The sequence below is a fragment of the Sinocyclocheilus grahami genome, unplaced genomic scaffold (genome assembly GCF_001515645.1).
Source record: "Sinocyclocheilus grahami isolate Dianchi unplaced genomic scaffold, SAMN03320097.WGS_v1.1 scaffold356.1, whole genome shotgun sequence".
Taxonomy (NCBI): Eukaryota; Metazoa; Chordata; class Actinopteri; order Cypriniformes; family Cyprinidae; genus Sinocyclocheilus; species Sinocyclocheilus grahami.
This window is the reverse complement of record NW_015505535.1, coordinates 466,256-486,418: the sequence shown is the minus strand read 5'-3', so window position 1 is coordinate 486,418 and position 20,163 is coordinate 466,256. Positions and strand designations below refer to the sequence as shown.

Sequence of the window (20,163 nt, the reverse complement as noted above, 5' to 3'; positions counted from 1 at the left end):
CACAGAGAATCTACAGGGAGTCTTATGAGCTCTTTACCACCATTTATTCTAGCACTCATCTTTAAACGGTCTTTTTAGAATCTCATATCTCAACTGTACCTCCTTTAAACTCATTACGTGTCTTTGGAGTAACTATTTTGATACTTTTCAGCACAATACTTAATTTTCTTCCTTCATAAGCCTGGCACAGCCCCAGCATAACTTTTAATAGTGGCATAAGTCAGGTATTTTACTCATGCACACACACTCAGTATAACCATTTGAGGATATGAAAACAGTGTACAAGTATTACATAGTTTTAGGATTTATTGGCAATCGCATCTTTTTTGAGGATTATTATTTTTAAAAAAAATGTATCAATAACTATCGATAACTCCTACTCAAATACTCTGTATGGAAAAATAAGCAAAAATGCAGGTTTGTGGTAGTTTTTTTTTTAATGCAAACTAGACCAAAGTTGTAGACATTGTAGCAGGGTGAGGCACTCGATAACAGACAGAAACCAATATGAGCGATGCTACAACTGACACCGATCATACAACTAGAGTATCCGTCTGTTGAATGTCTTGTCAGACACTTCCTTTTGAATAGTTATAAAAACTTTTGAACCATCACAGCTGACAACACAACATCAGTGAACAAACAATACAAGAATGCAGCATGGTTTTGCATTTATAATGATAAAAAAAAGGCAAATTGACAAAGTCCAAATGGTAAATGGTAAAGTTTTAAAGCTCTGGTGTTCCCAGGATACAGATAATATGGACCCATCAGCAAAGCTAAAGTAGTTTAAAAATCAAACAGAACTATTTCTCCCTGCATGACTTTAAGTGTTAAGCAGCATCAGTGTAAGATATGCAACAATTAAATACCTCTTTCTAATACAGCCCATAGTTTGGTCATAATGAAGTCATCTCCCTGCCAGCATACCATCGTACTTGCTTAAACAGAATTTGGCTACATCAAGAATTTGAAAAATACAGTAACAGGATGCGGTCTAATTTATTCATATTTTTTTGTTTAAAGCATTAGGTTGATAACTACTGCTCTAACAACAACAACAAAGAACATAATAACAGTGAGAATGACAAACTGTAGTGATGGATAAATTAATAGCTATTTGGCTCTATCCCTGTAGCTAATGCATATTGTTTAATCATATCATAAATTCTGCTTATATATTTTTATGTTTCCAGACCCTCCCCGCATCCATCCATAACCTCTACAAAGATTGGCTCACTGATAATATTAATTTTCCCAAATTGTTTACTGTCCTCGTTTAGAAGGAGGCACAAGGTGATCAGGAAGATCAGCAGGTAACTCGTGACCTTCCAGTTTAACCTTGATGAGGTGGTTAGCTAAGGCAAACTCTTCGTCGTCCAGGTACCCATCATTATCCACATCAGCAAGCTTCCAGATCTTTCCTAGAACATTGTTAGGCAGCTTGGATTTGACCATCTCCTTCTTAGCCATGGCACCAGAGACCTTCCCGTTGACAGGTGACAGGGTGTAGAAGATCTCGTCGTAAGTTGGCTTGTCTCTTGCCACTATCCACTCCAGCTCATCAATGCCTTCACTAGCACCCTCTCCATAGCCATGCCCGAAGGGTCCATTCATGGTGCCGTCAAAGGCACCACCCTGGACAGCCTGGCTGGGCATGGCAGCCTCCTCCTGCCGAACGAGGGTCATGAGTTTGGCGATATCATTGGCCAGCATATCCTCCACTGCTTCCAGCAGCTTGGGCTTCAGTCCCTGAAACTTAGTGAAGTCTTGACCAGCGAGGACTTCCTAATAATGAGGACAAAAAAAAAAAAAAAAAAGATGTCAAAAAGGTCTTTTCTATCCTTATAGGGTGTAAGGATATTTTTTAAACAAACTATTCTTAATATCTAAAATAAAACTAAAAATCTCAGCATAAAACAAGGCTAAACTGTTATAAAACAACTACCTCTCCTAAAACTTGATACTTTATTATTGTATTGTACTTTGAAACTCCTAACAAAAATTATATATTAAAATCATTTTCTGGGAGAGATGGGACTATTTTCATACCTGCATTTTACTGAGTTTAGGGAAATCACCAGGAGAGATCTGATGTTCTTTTTCAATCCTTGTATAAATGTCACCCAGGTTAGCAATGAGCTCCTTTTTCTTATTCTCTTTCCCAAAAACATTTGGCATTTCTTTCTTCAAGGCACTGATAATGTAGGCATGAACCTAGAGTTAGAGAAAACCGTTTTGTCATAACATATAATATTTCAAATAAATCAGTGTTATATGGATATTAACAATTTGAAAAAAATCTGAAAAATAATAGTAAGATATTATGCAGCAAAAACAGTGATAACATTCATAATAATAAGAAATGTTCCTTGAGCACCAAATCAGTATATTAGAATGACTTCTGAAGGATCATGTGACACTGAAGACTGGAGTAATGATGCTGAAAATTCAGCTGTGTCATCACAGGAATAAATGACATTTTAAAAAGATATAAAAAATTTAAATTTAAAATCTTTTTTTCTTTTTAAATCCATATAAATCTATAAAAATTAAATGTATAAAGGAAAAGGATGAGCAGGAAGAAGAGTCTTAGATCGTGTCTGGGGTGACAATTATTAAGTGATCACATAAAAGGTTTTATAAAGTGATCACATGAGGGCAGCATATACCAGATAACTAATCCAATCAAAAACCATAAAAAGTACTTTCAATTTTAAGTATGTGTCCAGACAACACCCCCTACATTACTATAAAACTAACTAGCTATAAAAGGTTTAATTTCTTACTTTGGCTAGACGGGCCCGTTTGATAAGGTCGTTCAGCTTGCGCAGCGCTGCATTTCGTGGAAGTCCCTGGATGTCACGGAAAAGGTCTTGTTCCTCTGCCTCAAACAGTTTCCTGTTATCTGGAACCAGGAGAGGCTGAGCCCAGAAAGAGCCAATGTAGACTCTGATGACCTCTGGGGTGTTGACGATTTTACCGAGCGACCACATGAGGGCACCATACACCCGCATGAGCTGCTGGGTCCCGATCTGATCAGCTTTGTTGAGCACCACCCGCATCTTGTCCTCATGATTTTTCAGAGCTCGGATCACCTCTGAGAACTCATCTGAGATGTCCAACTTGTGTGCATCAAAGAGAAGAATAATGCGGTCCACACGTTCAGCAAACCATTCGAGCACTGCAGCAAAGTCATAACCTGCAACAGAGATGAGGCATTTGTTCACATTAATGAGCAAAATGTAATTAAGTTTACTGCAAAAGGAATTTGTTTGTGTATGTGAGCCTCTCTGATAAACCACAACCCAACACTTCTCTTTCTAGCCAGATAAAGAGCAGTACAACAGTCAACAGATGTGTAACCCTAGAACTTCCTGATCTGGCCCACATCACTCCACAAAACCAACTAGACACAAACAAGCACAAATCCACAAACAGGCCAACTCGCACAATACAAAATAAAATGTGGTTTTCCGGTCTAAGGAAACCCTTCACGTAACAGAACCCATCTCCTTCTCATCAGCCCTCTTGCACGACAACGCTGGCTCACGAGGGTGGAGTACAGCTGGCCTTTCACATGAGAAAAAAAAAAAAAAAAATGAAGAGGCATCTAGTTCACTACAGCCGAATTGACATCACATTCACTCACGCTGACAAACAGGAAAGAGAATAAATTGTCCCACAGACACTCCTTCCTCACACTCCTTCCTCTCCCATGGTTGGTTATTTTCTTGCATAATGGTTTAAAGGATCACCGGGAACAATGGAAATCCAAGTCAAATGTTTTGACAGTAGTCAAGGAGATGACGATGTGTCAAATTATTTTAAGATGCTGGGATATGAAACGAATACAAAAAGTATGTGTACACCACAAGAAATGCTAGCGATTTCCTCTTGGGTATTTTGACGTCTTCAAGAAGCCAAACGCACACGCTGCATGCACATTTTTACAACAAGGGGGCCAGCATAAATATTGCTAGACTCCACAAATTCGAGTCACTTGCCAAAAAGCTGCTTATGAGATCTTGAGGGCAAAAGGTTTAATCTTCAGAGATTTCTCTATATGCAATAATGCAAATGCTAAAGCCAGGATTTCCGGCCCAACACTCTTGCTTACTGAGACAGAAGTTACCATTTTATGTTTGGATTGTGTAGAAGACAGGAAAGACTGCGTCCCAGCTCACAACAGTTGTGTCAACGTCAGCAGGATGTGAAATCTGGATCTGAATCCAACAAGGGCGTGATCGCACTGATTCAGGGCTGTCCTTTATCCACTGTTATCCATGATCACAACACTGATGGCAATACTGATGAAGCAGGTCTATTGAATTATAATATATGATACTATAATCCATAATATAAAATTTAATCTGCCATCAAATAATTTAACAAAAAAACTCAAATGTAATTAAATAAAATGGAAGAAAAAACAAATACACTGTACTCATAAGACCTGAACTTATTTGGTATATCTACATAAAATGCATTTTTCTTTTTCCCAGCAGTTATGAATTTACTGTGGGTATATAACCAAAAAAGAAGGCTTATTAAAAGTTTGTATATAAATCAGTATTCTTTTTCAGCAGGATCTATTTTCGCTGAGAGTTTCTTTTCTCTGAGTGTAAAGTTGTCTTAACTACACTTAGAGCAGACACTGATAAGCTGACTGTGTATATACACACACATCAGTGTGGCTGGTAAAGACTGTGATAATGGAGGTAGCTCATATGAAAGATATTTTACTCTATTTTTCCCTAATGCAATGGCTTTTCCAGTTCTTTGCTTGCTTTCCTTCTAATACGTTCCAAAAAAACATATCCTTGTGTAAACTATAGGATATCCTTGTTTACATAAGCATGCCATAGTAATTATGCTTGTTCCTGCACTAAAATCTGTGCAAGTGGTCACACAAATGCTGCAATTAATAAAAGAAAATTAAGGTCACAACATTGCTAATATCAAGACAATTTTATCAAGACTAATTTAATTTCCCTTTTGCTGATGCAGTTACGGTTAAACAAAAAAAGTTGTCACTCATTTATTCATTCAATTCACGAACAAACAAACTAAATCAAATGAATGAACAAACAACAAAGGCACAGATGACTGAATGAAGACCGACAGACTAAATGACCTACTGTTCATGCAGGAAACACTGTTCAGATAAGTAAATAACTGTTAGGAGACTTTGGCTCAGTATGGCGAGCTAATCTTTAGTATTACCTCCACCCTGCTAAGATCAAATCCAGACATTGACCCACAATCTCTCACACATTACACAAACACATTATGAGATATTGAGGCATGCATAGATGTAATTTAACAAGGTTTCAATAAAGGTTAACAGTGGAATCTGTACCTCAAGACCCTAGAAACAAAAATAAATAAATAACTGAAAAGGTTGTGTTTTTAGTAATGTCTCACATTACTGTCCTGCAGTATCTCTGCAAAAACGTTTGCTCATCATAACATATTAATTAATAAGTAGCAGCTGTTTCTAAAACAGATGTTAATGTTGCTTAGCAGACATCGGCTGTATAGCTGATTCACACCAGATAAATTGCTACAAACTGAAATGTCCTTACAGCTTTGACATTGAAATTTCTTGCAGTTTCATCTTAACATTAAATAAGAATAACAATAAAACATTTAAATACTCCTCAAAAGTTTCTCTTTGTAATGCACATCATACATTTGACAGTACAGACTCCAGGCTTAGGACCACTGCACCGGTGGTGCTATAATTTCAGTTAACTAGTATTAACTCAACAACTGTCTTCATGATATCTGATCTTAGGTTTTTTCCCCCTCAATCCTGATCCAACATAGACCTGTATTTGATAAAAGTCTTTAAACCCACTGATCTCTTTTTTTCCACCTTTGAAAACTAAATTAAACATACTTTTTATAGTAATATACCATCAGCATGAATGTGAAGAATATGGGAGGGGGCCCGGAAAAGATGTGTGCATTCATTTGTGCTTGGAAGGAAATTATCCATTTCCAGTACCAGCCCATTTAAATGTGGCACCTCCACAAATTCCTGGAAAGCACAGGGAGAGGAAGAATGTAGAAATCTGAAATCTACTATAATGATCTCTGTAAACAATAGCACATTCTCAAGGGATCTATCACACTGAAATTAAGTAAAAAGAAAGATTACTTAGGGATTCTTCATAAAAAGAAGCATTGCTTTACACCGAAGATTACAGCACGTAATTATGACAAAAGACAATGCATGCCCTGAAAACCGCACCGCGACCTAATCTAGCCTATTGACAAGAGGTTCATTACTCTCAACAGATGTGATTTCAGATAAATAATAAAATAAATTTAAAAAAGATAAAACACTGTAATAATTAACCTAAGTCTATATAGTAAAGCATTATGGGATGCTATCAGTGAGGAAATTCAACACCCTGCCAAGGCTACTCAGCCATGAAGAATTAATGCAGGCACTGTGTACAGTAAACAGGAGAGAAGATTAGAGCCCTGTGGAACACCACCCAGTTTAAGAAATGGACAGACACAGTGCAACATTGTGCACACGAAGGAATCACCATGAAAGTTGTGAATCTATGTTAAAAAGAACTAAAGCTTAAAGTTCATATGTTGATGGTTATACATTTTTTTTTGCATTCAATCAAATGAAACTGATAAAAAAAAAAAATCCAAAAAGTACAGTAATTGACACTTCTAATATCAAAACCATCTCTAGTCTACATAAAACAAGATCTGAAAAATATTGAGGAAAAAAAACAAATAGGGAATAGCCCAGTATGAAGCAACCTGACTTAAAGTACATATTATGAACATTCATTTTGAAGTGTCTTGTCGTTAACTGCTTGTAAGGCCTAACTGAAGTCAGAGGGAAGGAGAACGGCTGTAAAGTCAGCAGACTGTAGAAAATTATTAACTGACCACAAAGTTTATGAATAAGCAGGACATTTTTGAGGGGCGATGACCGAACCTGTAAGATTGCAAACATGACATATTATCAAAACTATTATGAAGTATAAAGTGTATGTAAATATTAATTTTGTTCACGTTTTATGTTGCTGCCTTATGTTAAACTGCTTTAAATTCCCTTTTTCCCCACATCAATCTACACTCCATACACCATAACTGTAAAGCCAAAAAAAACAACAAAAAAAAAACAGGTTTTTAACATCTTTGCAAATTTATTAAAAATAAAAAACTAAAATTATTCCACTGCATGAGTATTTATACCCTTATCTGGGACAGTTGAAATTTAGCTCAGGAGCATTCATATTGCTTGTAGATGTTACTACATTTCAAGTGAATTTAACCTGTGGCAAATTCAATTGAATGGCTATGATTTGGAAAGGCATACACGTCTTAATAAAAAGGTCTAATAGCTGATAATACATATCGGAGCAAAAATCAAGCACTGAGATCAAAAGAACTGCCTGTAGAACTCAGAAACAGGTTTGCATCAAGCCACACATCTGAGGAAGAGTGCAGAAAAAAAATCTGCTTCATTGAAGGGTCACAGAAGCATGTAGTCTCTGTTACCCTTAATGGAAGAAGTTTGAAACAACCAGGACTCTTCCAAGAGCTGGCCTCCTGGCCAAACTGAGCAACTGATGGAGAAGGGCTTTGGTTAGTGTGGTGACCGAGAACCTGATGGTCACTCTAGTTGAGCTCCATGATCATATGTGGAGATAGGAGAAATCTACAGAAGGACAAACATCACTGCAACACTCCACCGATCAGGGCTTTATAGCAGTGTGGCCAAACTCAATCCTCTCCACAGTGAAGACACATGAAAACACACTTGGAATGTGCAAAAGCACACCTAAAGGACCCTCAGACACTGAGAAACAAGATTCTCTGGTCTGATGAACCTCAATTCCAAATATCATGTTTGAAGGAAACCAGCTCTGCTCATCACCTGCAGAGTACCATCCCAAAAGTAAAGTGTGCTGGTAGCAGCCTCATGCTGTGGGGCTGTTTTTCAGCAGCAGGGACTGAGGGACTCAGAGTAGAAGGAACGCTCTGTGCAGCAAAATATTGAGATAGCCTTAATGAAAACCTATTTCAGAGCATTCAGAACCTCAGACTGGGCAGAAGGTTCACCTTCCAACATGACAATAACCCCAAGCACACAGCAAGGGTGGCTTATAGACAAATGTGTGAATGTCCTTGAGTGGCCCAGCCACAGCCTGAGCTTAAACCCAATCAAATATTTCTGGAGAAACCTGAAAATGTGCATCTGCCCCCATCCAACCTGACAGAGCTTGAGAGGTGAAGAGAAGAGGAGAAGGATTTCAGGTAATTGCCAAATGCTGATGCGCAAAACTTAGGCGCTAAACTAAAACTGTAAAGGTTCTTCAGCTAAATATTTAGTTATGAATACTTACGCAATGTACTTATTTCAGTTTTTTATTTGTAATAAATTTATGAAGTTGAGACAATTCTGTTTTTGCTTTGTCAGTATGGTGTATAGAGTGTAAATTGCAAAAAAATAAAAAAGGAATAAGGTAGCAACATAAAATGTGAAAAGAATGAAGGAGTATAAATAATTTCACAAGGTTGTGTGTGTGTGTGATATATATATATATATATATATGGGATGTAACGATTTGCTCAACTCACGATTCACTTCACGATTTTTTTTTTTAACAAAATGAGATTTAAGAAATTACATGCTGCACGTTTCTTTGTGAAATTGAAATAACACTATAATAATATAGCACTTCCATATTATTGTTCTTTTGTTGGTTTTGATTGCTTCTATTGTCCTCATTTGTAAGTCGCTTTAGATAGAAGCGTCTGCTAAATGACAATTTAAATGTAAATGTAAATAAAACTACATTGAAATTTTAAAATAAGCCCCAAATCAAATAAATAAGTAACAAAATAAATATCTTCATATAAACAAAATAAGGCTTTGTCTGTGCTCTTTCCTTTTAAAATTAGAGGCAACCACTGCATTTTAATCTTGATCCAAACAAAGATGCTGCATACATGCATCTAAATTAGATTGTATCATTTCGAAATTTGAAGCAAAAACAGAATGGTTTGACTTCAGTTTTGTGAAACTATACAAAAATATCTGCATGAAACAGAAACAGCAGAGCTGAATGAGACGCAGATTCACTCTCTGCCAGCAGGTGGCGCTTAAAGCGTTTCCTTGGTTTCCGCTGTAAACAAAGCAGAGCTGCACATATAAACTTTAATATGCATTATACAGAGGCAAGATGAAAAGAAAAAATACCATCTACACTTTTCTAAAGACAGTAAGTTCCCCTCAGACACGCATTCATATAAACTCCTACACCTAAATGAATCGAGATTTGTTTAGCATCTCAACCGATTTGAATAGTCACATATTTTAATAAATTTTAAACCGGCTTGCGGTTAATCGTTACATCCCTAATATATATAATTAGTAATAATATTATTATATAGTATAGCAATTTTATTTTACAGTTTGTGACTTCTAAGCAGTCCTCTGTGATTCACTGATCTGTTCTAAAGAGCAGGAGTCCAGAACCACAATATGGAGACCACATTGCTGCAAAGAATGAAGTGGGAGGTGATAATACAAGAAAGAAACTACAAAATTTAGAAAATCAAATACAGAGCGAGAATAGGACTAAATTAAAATAGCAAGCATGCTCATCCACTTCCAAAGAACAGCATAACTGTGGCTAGATGACCAAATAGCTGTCATTCCTAGCTGAATATCCATGTTTTTCAGATCAGTTACATAACCGATCATCCCATCATTCTCAGACAGGCCCAGATTCCCTCCTAAACTTACTGCTGTTGTATTATTCACACATGCCATCCAACTGACCCGTGGCTATATTTTATAATTAACTTGAATAATTTATGCATTTAGCAGACGCTTTTATCCAAAGCAACTTACAGTGCTATACATTTTTTACCAGTATGTGTGTTCCCTGAGAATTGAACTCATGACCGTTTGCGCTGCTAACGCAATGCTCTACCACTGAGCCACAGGAACACTATACAAAGTGTTATGTATTAACATACTGTATAGCTACAAAGGCTATATGCCATGCTACGATCCATGACCCGGTGATGACTAGCACTTTCCCTGTGTGAATGATTGTATGCGTGTTTCTTTCCAATTAAATGCTTTTTCTTCCTATGTACTTGATATGAGAGTCAAATACTCACATTTTCCATGTTTAGATAATGACACTAGCAGGGCTTTCCTCACATTTCCCTCCGTCAGCATTCAATTACTGTAACATTAGTAAAGAGGAAGCTTTGAACACAATAGAGCCGGAATCTTTAAATAAACGCATCTTGTGAAGAAACATTTTCCATATGTACCACAAGCTTTGAAAATAGCTTCTATGGGTGAAAGTTTTCCATGTTTAGATAATGACACTAGCAGGGCTTTCCTCACATTTCCCTCCGTCAGCATTCAATTACTGTAACATTAGTAAAGAGGAAGCTTTGAACACAATAGAGCCGGAATCTTTAAATAAACGCATCTTGTGAAGAAACATACTTTCCATATGTACCACAAGCTTTGAAAATAGCTTCTATGGGTGAAAGAAAAAAAAAAACTGTTATAATGGGAAATAACCCAAACAACTGAAAAGCATGCTTTGAATTGTGATGAAACACACATGGAATGAATACATGTAAGCATTAAGTTATGCATGTCTAGTTCTTGTTTGAGCATTTCTATCCACCTTTTTCTTCAACGCGGAAGTAAGCCTATGGGTGAGACTTCCGGTTCATTAGCCGCTATAGGTAAATAACGAGGAGAATAACAACGTGCAGTAAATGGTAAAACTGTTTCCACTACAAACCAGTGTGTTCATAATTAAGATAATACATTAAAATAATATGATAAGACACACCAACTTTCAATATCAAGCAGCAAAACGAACTGTTTTGCTCAGCTAAAAATAGCTGGACGGAGTGGACGCAGATGAGACCGGAAGCCAGACCCACAGAATTTACAAATGGCCGCGCCCATTTTTACGACAAGAAAAAGGTGGATAGTTCAGTCGTAATTTCATAAATTATTCAACCTTTTAACAGGCCTCTTAACTATTTAGTAGAGCACATTTTGACATATTCTGAAACAATTTTTTTTGTACTAAAATTGATTGAATCTCAATTCTGGTGCTTTAAAAAAAAATAAAAATACTAATTTTCACATCAGAATGCAAGTGCAAGATTGAAATCACTCATAACTTTAGGAAACTTTCAAGTAAAAAACATATTTTGTGTTTCAGAGAGTAGGCTACCTAGTGGGTAAAAGAGAGTTTAATGATTATCAATGATTTTATTTGATTAAGTGTTTTGCACAAGACTTCATTTCACATATCATAAGAATGATGAAAGAAATCTCAACACTTCATGTGCATCTAATACAATAGAATCGTTGTGGTGACTAGCAGGTGACCCTTTGCTGTAGGGATGTAACGATTCACTCAACTCACGATTCGATTCACGATTATGATTTTTGTTTAACAAAATGAGATTTAAGACAAATTATAAATTAAATGTGTCCTTTTATTATTGCTTGGACAAAATGTTGCACATTTCTTTGTGAAATTGAAATATAACACCATTATAATAATAATAATATACTAATATAGCACTTGCATATTACTGTTCTTTTGTTGGTTTTGATTGCTTCTATTGTCCTCATTTGGAAGTCGCTTTGGACAAAAGCGTCTGCTAAATGACAATTTAAATATAATGTAAATGTAAATAACAAAACTACATTGACATTTTAAAATAAGCCCCAAATCAAATAAACAAGTAACACAAATAAAATAAATCTTCATATAAACAAAATAAGGCTTTGTCTGTGCTCTTTCCTTTTAAAATTTAGAGGCAACCTCTGCATTTTAATCTTGATCCAAACAAAGATGCTGCATACATGCAACATGAGCAGTTTTTAATCTAAATTAGATTGTATCATTTCGAAATTTGAAGCAAAAACAGAATGGTTTGACTTCAGTTTTGTGAAACTATACAAAAATATCTGCATGGAAAAACAGCGCTGAACTTATGAACTTTAATATGCATTATACAGAGGCAAGAGGAAAAGAAAAAATACCATCTAAACTTTTCTGAAGACAGTAAGTTCCCCTCAGACATGCATTCATATAAACTCCTACACCTAAATTAATCGCAATTTGTTTGGCATCTCAACTGATTTGAATAGTCACTTATTTGAATCAATTTTCAACCGGCTCATGGTTAATCGTTATATCCCTACTTTGCTGTGTCCCAACTCTGAATTCCTTCAGCCACCACGCCTTAAAGGGGTCATATGATGCAATTTCAATTTTTCCTTTCTCTTTGGAGTGTTACAAGCTCTTGGTGCATAAAGAAGATCTGTAAAGTTGCAAAGACTAAAGTCTCAAATCCAAAGAGATATCCGTGCTGGTCGCTGAGGAAATACATCAACTTCGCGCTGTGGATCGCAAGATCGGCTTTCACCGTGGACGAGGCGGAGTCCAGCCCGGGGTAGTCACATGTGGTTGCCGCAAGCCCGCCGGACGCTCCTTCGTCGAATCTGCCGGCCGCGCCATTCTCAAGCCCGCACGCCTCTGCATACTCTAGGCCGCGGCTCACTCTAGGCCTCCGGCCTCCGCTCACTAAAGCCGGCCTCCGCATACTCTAGGCCGCGGTGTGTGACGCGGTTTCGTTGTGAATGCGAAACTACTTTGTTTGGCCTTCCAAAAGAGGACGATATCCACTTAGTCATGCCTGGAGCTGATCCGTGCTGGTCGTTGAGGAAATACATCAACTTCGCGCTGTCGATCGCCGGATTGGCTTTCACCGTGGACGAAGCGGAGTCCAGCCCGGGGTAGTCACATGTGGTTGCCGCAAGCCCGCCGGACGCTCCTTCGTCGAATCTGCCGGCCGCGCCATTCTCAAGCCCGCACGCCTCTGCATACTCTAGGCCGCGGCTCACTCTAGGCCTCCGGCCTCCGCTCACTAAAGCCGGACTCCGCATACTCTAGGCCGCGGTGTGTGACGCGGTTTCGTTGTGAATGCGAAACTACTTTGTTTGGCCTTCCAAAAGAGGACACGATTCAAACGCAAGTTTTTTGGGCAGGGTAGAGTAGCACTTGTTGTTTGTCATTTCTCCGATCACAGATGCAGACATGGTTTTAGGTTTACGCGGCGCGATGCAACGCGTAAAAAGACAGTACAAGTCATTATAATCCATAATTATATTCCCACTGGATGCAACAAATGCCTCGTTTATAATGGGTTTTAATGTTTTCGTCTCGTCGCTCCGGCCGGACAGGGCATCACAATATGGTAAGGGGCGTAACATTTCCGTCACATGCTTGAGGTATTCGGCCAATCACAATGCACTGGATAGCTGGCCAATCAGAGCACACCTCGCTTTTCAGACCGATGAGCTTTGTAAAAAATCGACGCGTTTCAGAAAGGCGTGGCATAGAGGATAAACAATAATGTACAGTATGTGGAAAATAATGTGTTTTTTTAACCTTAAACCGCATAAACATTTCATTACACCAAATAATGCTCTTTTTAGCAACATCATATGACCCCTTTAAACCATCACCATCAATCTTTATGACTCTCATTCTGCCTCAGAGTGAGGAAGAGGGCAAATGGCAGCAAAAATAGAGTAACCCTGGCACTGACGTTACCTCTCTTGCTCATGTTAAGTCGAAGCCATCGTGACTCTCACACGGAGTATGAAAAATCACTGGGGTAAGTTCAGTGTGCAGCACATGGGATGCATCTCATATACTATGATCTCACACGGCCATGTATCAGCCTAGAAATACTTTTGCCATGCACTAATGATGTTTTTACACCCGTCCAAGGCACTGCCAAGCTCTGGGGGGGAAGAATTGCTTATCAGAGGCTATATATGACATACGAGATAAAGCTGTACATTATGGAATACAAGAGTGCTCTAGAACACCTGGTTAGCGTCATATACTCGTGTCTGAACTCCCTCATGGAGTTCTGAGCAATTCTCCTATATGTATCCCTTCACCAGATCACTCCCTTATACAAGAAAATATGTGTCAGTACCATCTTACAGTGATGCATACCATGGTATTGAATCTTGTACATGGTACAATGTACAGACTCAATAACACATAACTGAACCTTTGAACATGGAAGCATTCACACAGTCATCTTTACCGCACCCTCTCAGTTCTGTCTGTTTCCTGGCCTGAGCTGTCCCCCCTCTTTGTCAGACTGTTATCTGTAGATGCCACTCACCCTCTGATCACAGTTACATGGTCTTCAGGGAAAGGCAAGCAGAGGCCCGCACGCGCACACGCGCCACGGCAGATAGACAAGCACAGGAAAAGTCCTCAGCATGACACCGGTTACCTCCATACACAATGCTCTCTTAGAGTTTTATTGAATAAACAACATACCAACATGCTCCATTGTAATTTCTGAGCCTGTAACAGGTCCAGACTAGTCAAGTATGCTTCTAGGGAAGCTAAAAAAAAATCCTGAATAAAAATCTCCTGCAGTGCTCAATTAACTATACTTAATGCCTAAAGGATTAACTGACCATTTTGGACATTTTTGCATCACTTTTGTTTTCAGTAAAGGCTCAGATAATCTTTCTGGCCAAATCATAGTGTTTGATGGGAATGGACAGTCCACATTGTTACTATAGATTAATTAGGTTTTAAACTTCCCTTCCTTCCTATAGGTAAAATGGCTATGGAAGGAGCATGGGTTTGTTTTGCTCTAATGTAAACAGGAGAACTAAAAATACTTCTCTCGAAAGACTCCCATATTGCAAAAGTTAACTGAATTAACCTCCTTTCCTTTGCCTAGAACAAGTGCTACACACTCACAGCAGTCTATGCAAATGAAGCTTGTATTAATAGTTGTGGTAACTCTGGGAAGGAAAGTCAGGGGATGGTAAAAGAAGTGAAGATGGTAATTATAGAAAGTATTTTTTAAAAATTGTGTTTTTTTTTAAAACTGACCTCTGCTGATCCGCTGTTTCTCTCCGGACAGGATTCCAGGAGTGTCTATGATGCTGATGCTGTCCAACACTGGATTTGGCATCTGAGCACATATAAACCTGTGAAATGAGGATCGCACATTGAAAATGGACAAACATTTGAAACCAGGCCTAGTGATCTTGCAGTAATGTTTTTAGTGGAACATGATTGATTGGAAGGAACTCCCTTCTCACTAGCCAAATCTTATCGTTCCAGCTTTTACCTCAGCTTTTCCATTACCAAAAGCTTGCAGCTTATCTTTCTACAGTATGTGTTCCTTATTTATGTGCCAACCCGTATGCTATCATTTTCATGTCTTTAAAATACCTGCACATTTTACTCATGCAAAAACAATCCTCAGCCCCCCCTACCACTGTGTTCCCCCTTGTGTATTTTACTTACTCCCTCCCTTTAATTTTTCCAGAAAGTGAGCCATCACTTATTCCTTCCATGCTGCTACCTTCACTACGGCCAATCGTATCCCACATTTCCCTTCTCCTTGCATTCCACTCATTATAAGACCTGCTGCCAGTTGACAAAGACAGTTTGTGTCATTTTGGGTAATGTTTTGAAGTGTAAATCCTAGTATTCAGGGCCAAAACAGATACATGCATCCAGAAATCCAACTGAACAAACTCGCTTTTATTTTCAAGAACTGAACAGTAAATAACATTTAGAGGTTAACTGATGACATTTAACTAATACTAGCCTGCTTTCAACCACTTCACCTTTTAAAGTCAGGCTTCAGAGGTTCTGCAAACATCCTGCCGAAGTTAAAATTCACTTCCTGCACAATGCTAATTTATACACTACCTATGATTTTTTTAAAAGAAATTAATACTTTTATTTAGCAAGTATAAAACTCTGCCCATACACTTCTAATAAAGAAGTAAAGATGGACTACATATCAGCACTAATTAGCCTGTGCTGTAAAACACGACAGGTCACCAAGGCAACAACAAATTTGAAAATAAACCATTTTTCCCTTTGCTGATGTTATATTCAGTGAGAGTAATTTTTCAACCTCATTTTCCCCTCTGTAGTTTATTCAAGATATATTTGAAATGCCAGACCCTTCCAGGACTTTATGTCCCAAGAACACCTCGAAAAAAAATGTATGTTATTGCCATATTTACTGACGCTTTCTGTACAGAAAATTCAGATATACATAAATCCAATTGGCTACACAAAGATACGTATCAGAAGAAACCGGTTTAGCGAGATACAGCAGTAACGTGTACAGTTTGTTACATAACACCAGAAAGCACCACCAACCACAGCAATAACCGTAAATTAATCTTCAGCCTAGTAGAGGTTAAAACACTATATAGGGCTTAGAGATACATGAATATATTTGAATTTGACTCTTGGGAAAACTGTTTGACAAACACTACAGAATCTAGAATCAGCTATATGGTTCACTACAGGCCTGAGCCTATGAAAAATGATGAAAGCAGCTGTATTGGAGAAAGTGCATACTCAAGTTACAGTCAGGAGTATCAGGGAGAGTAGGGATGACAGCACAAAGGAGGGGCATCCATGTATTACTGAACTACTGGAACAGGGTTAATATGTAGCCTACTAAAATTCAGTGGTCACAAGGTGCACACACAAATACACCCCTGATACCTTGCCAGTGACCTTCAATCTATCTTTTAACCTCTCCGACAAGGTAAGAGTGAAAACGCTGGGAGGGAAAAATCATGCTGGATAAGCAATAAACAGCATAATATAAAGGAAGTTGGGGTCAGAGATTTGCAAACAGGGGACACTTTTGAGAGTGAACGCTCTGAAATTGCAGAGTCAGATCCTCAGATTATCTGTCCAGTGACTTAGCCGAGTCAGTCCTTTTTTTACCTCTTGCTAACCTATTAAAAAAAAAAAAGTGACTCAGAAAAGCTTGGACTGCCAAAACACTAAAATCCTGTTTTTAAACAACTAGAAGCAGCACCTACAGAAATGTCTCGGATCAATTCATGGCTGCAATGAGAATACACTGCACTTCTCAAGAAACCTTGATTTGACCTTAAGATGACACACACTGTCAAGGTGAGTTCAGGGAGGGAGGAGGAATGAAATCTTTAAATATTCTCCTCCCACTCATGAGTGACTAGTCAACCTACTCATTCCACAAACTGAAAAACCTTCCCAGATTTTCTTTAAAAGGATATTTTTGTGCAATAAACGCTTCATTCTGCCAGCCCAGGCCTGTTGGGGTGTGAATATGATCTGTGCATATGATCCCTCTTGTTCAAGCATTGACCAACATGAGGTTCTAGTTAAGTGGGGCGTTTTGTAAAGCTCTGGAAGTCTTCATATCTACAAGCAGCACAAAGGAAAAGTGTAGTACTAGTGCTTGAGAGAAGACACACCCACCTCTGCTAAGTACGAAATACACTACAGCGGATATATGTAACATGTTGAAAAGACAAGTGTGAGCTGAACTGATGCACCATTTTAAACGCCAACTCATCTCTCTTCATGGCATTCCTTATGGAGGGCCCTATTCCCAAGAGCTTGTTAAAAAAGACCCCTAAAGGCCTCAGCAGCTGTCAAAACCAGTGTCAGCTGACGTTCCTCTCAAAAGGGGGAACCAAAGACTAATGAGCAAGAAGTTTAGTGCACACAAAATATGGCTTTAATATCCTCAATAGTTGGAATACAATTAAAAAACTGAACTGATGCACCATTTTAAACGCCAACTCATCTCTCTTCATGGCATTCCTTATGGAGCTTGTTAAAAAAGACCCCTAAAGGCCTCAGCAGCTGTCAAAACCAGTGTCAGCTGACGTTCCTCTCAAAAGGGGGAACCAAAGACTAATGAGCAAGAAGTTTAGTGCACACAAAATATGGCTTTAATATCCTCAATAGTTGGAATACAATAAAAAATAATAATGTTTTGCTGGTATGCAGTAAAAGTACAAACCTTAAATCTCAGATTCAAATGCCTTAAGGCTATTTTTGGTTGTGACAGCAACTACATTTAGAAGTGTATGCTAACAAAGGTTTGTGGGGATTATAATAATAAGACAAATCATAGTCATCAAAAATGTACAGACATATGTTTGCAGGGGGGTGAACATGTTAGGAATTTTACTACTACCAAAAGCTCCACCCTTGCAATACAAGCACTAGCTGGCAACTCCTGCATGCAGAAATAGACCTAAAATAAAAGTGCAAGATATTCCATTTTCAGTATAACATGGACACCCTCTTCACCCTAATGACTAGTTTTTGACGTTTCCATCATTATAAAAGTAATCCTGAGCTCATATGAACACACAACTTGACAACCTCTTGATAAATCAGGAAAACAACACCCATACAGCTGCAACCCTCGGCAAAGAAAACCTAAGATAAAAACTGCAAAGACTTAATGTAAACACTGTTTTTGTTTATTTTTAAAAAGAACGAGAAAAAAAAAGTTTATTAAAAATGAATATCTCACCTGTTCAGAAAAGCATTTCCAAAGGCGTTGAGTTTTCTGAAGGGTTTCTTGGGGTCAACCACTAAAGCATTGCCCGGGATGAGACCCTCCTGATCGCCGTGCATCACAGCTATGAATGAATCGGTGGTGGGTTCGGGACCTATGCGCATCCCGGGGAAATCCTGCTCCATCAGATGCCGAATAAAAGTGGTTTTCCCCGTGGAGTACTGGCCCACTAAAAGTACCATGGGCTTGTTATCGAAATCAGCATCTTCCAGAGCCGGAGAGTGGAAGTCGTGGAAGCGGTAGGTGTCTTCCAGGGGAAAGAGTTTGGTCCGGTAGAGTCGCTTCAGCCCGTCAGAAACCGTCTGAAACAGTTCGGGGTCCTTTTTCTTCCCGTCCTTGTTCGACCAGCTGAACATCTTCCACAATGTGTAAAATTAACTTCTTACTTAAAGAAACAACACTTTCGGGGTTGTGTAAAAAATCTTCTCTGGTTCTAGGCAGTTTAATCCAGCGGTTCGGAGGAATCAACGGTCTGGTGTCAAGCGGCGGACTGCCAGCGTGGTGGGTCGGTCCCGTCAGCTGTTCAACTAACTGTTGTCTTTTTATTCACTCGTTTAACTTCTTGTGACTTTGCCTGACTCTTCAGTCGCGACCTTGCAGCAGACTGTTTTCTTCTATACCCGCTGGAGAGGCAGCGCTCAGTTGCTCTCTGGAGTCCCACAGCGAGGCGAGCAGCTCTCTGCGCGTGACACTGAGAACTGGCGCCCCACTACATTTTAATACATTACTATGGACCGGAACTCAAGGGAACTTCCAAATTAAAAGGCGTCACCCCTCCCAAATTGGGGTTTTGTGAAACACAGCTGACGTTAATTACTCAACAGAAGGGTCTACAGGTTTATATAATAACGAAAGTTGTTTTTTCATTTTCTTTTTCTAACAAAGAAACAATGTTTATATTTATTAATCTGTGTGCTGCTTTATAACTTGCAAATATTCTTTAATGTTGAATTGACAAAATTCTGGCATTCAAACAACTAAATGAATGAACCACATTCCATATGCTACTATATACTAACACTAGCTTTCTCTATTCTTTTTCTATTCTATCTACTTGTTTTCCTTTTGTTAGGCCTATGTATGTGTGTGTGTGTGTGTGTAGGCCTATATATATATATTTTTTTTTTTTTAACTTGGTACGTGTACTGCGTTAGGCTAACCGAGACTTGTCATAGCACGTGCTAAATCTATTCGTGCTATATCTATACGAGTCGGACTCGTAACCCAAAAGGTTTTGGGCAGGCAGGGATTGTAGGTGGGGGAGTGAATGTACAGCGCTCTCTCCCACCTTCAATACCACGACTGAGCAAGGCACCGAACCCCCCATTGCTCCCCGGGCGCCGCAGCAGAAAGCAGGCTGCCCACTGCTCCGGGTGTGTGTTCACTGCTGTGTGTGCACTTTGGATGGGTTCAAATGCAGAGCACTAATTCCTAGTATATATATATATATATTGAATCAATGGCAACTTCATTCCACAAACATAGAATGAATTTCACATGACAAACTTCCAGTAAGTACAGTAATGTTCCTATTTTTGAGGATGGGGTGGGGGTGTGTAACTGGCTGACGGCTATATTTGTCTTGGACTTTCAGGAGAGTGCAGTTGCTGGTCTGAGTCTGTGCCAAATGTGACACTGTCATAAGGGGATCATAGGAAATGATACTTG

At 38.7% G+C, this 20,163-nt stretch overlaps 1 protein-coding gene across 2 annotated transcripts; it reads right to left on the bottom strand.

The window, feature by feature from the left end:
• Positions 1 to 1,011: 1,011 nt before the first annotated feature.
• Positions 1,012 to 19,235, bottom strand: LOC107548869 (EH domain-containing protein 1-like). 2 transcript variants are annotated; one of them, XM_016229706.1, is made up of 6 exons: positions 18,451 to 19,235; positions 14,985 to 15,082; positions 2,790 to 3,202; positions 2,053 to 2,217; positions 1,220 to 1,788; positions 1,012 to 1,173 (listed from the first exon to the last, which is right to left on the bottom strand). In XM_016229706.1, exons 1-5 carry the CDS (start codon positions 18,849 to 18,851, stop codon positions 1,267 to 1,269), a joined length of 1,599 nt encoding a protein of 532 aa, XP_016085192.1. In that variant the 5' UTR covers positions 18,852 to 19,235; the 3' UTR covers positions 1,012 to 1,173; positions 1,220 to 1,266. The 2 variants fall into 2 exon arrangements, with proteins under 2 accessions (XP_016085192.1, XP_016085191.1); XM_016229705.1 differs by having other exon boundaries at positions 1,012 to 1,788.
• Positions 19,236 to 20,163: the final 928 nt, after the last annotated feature.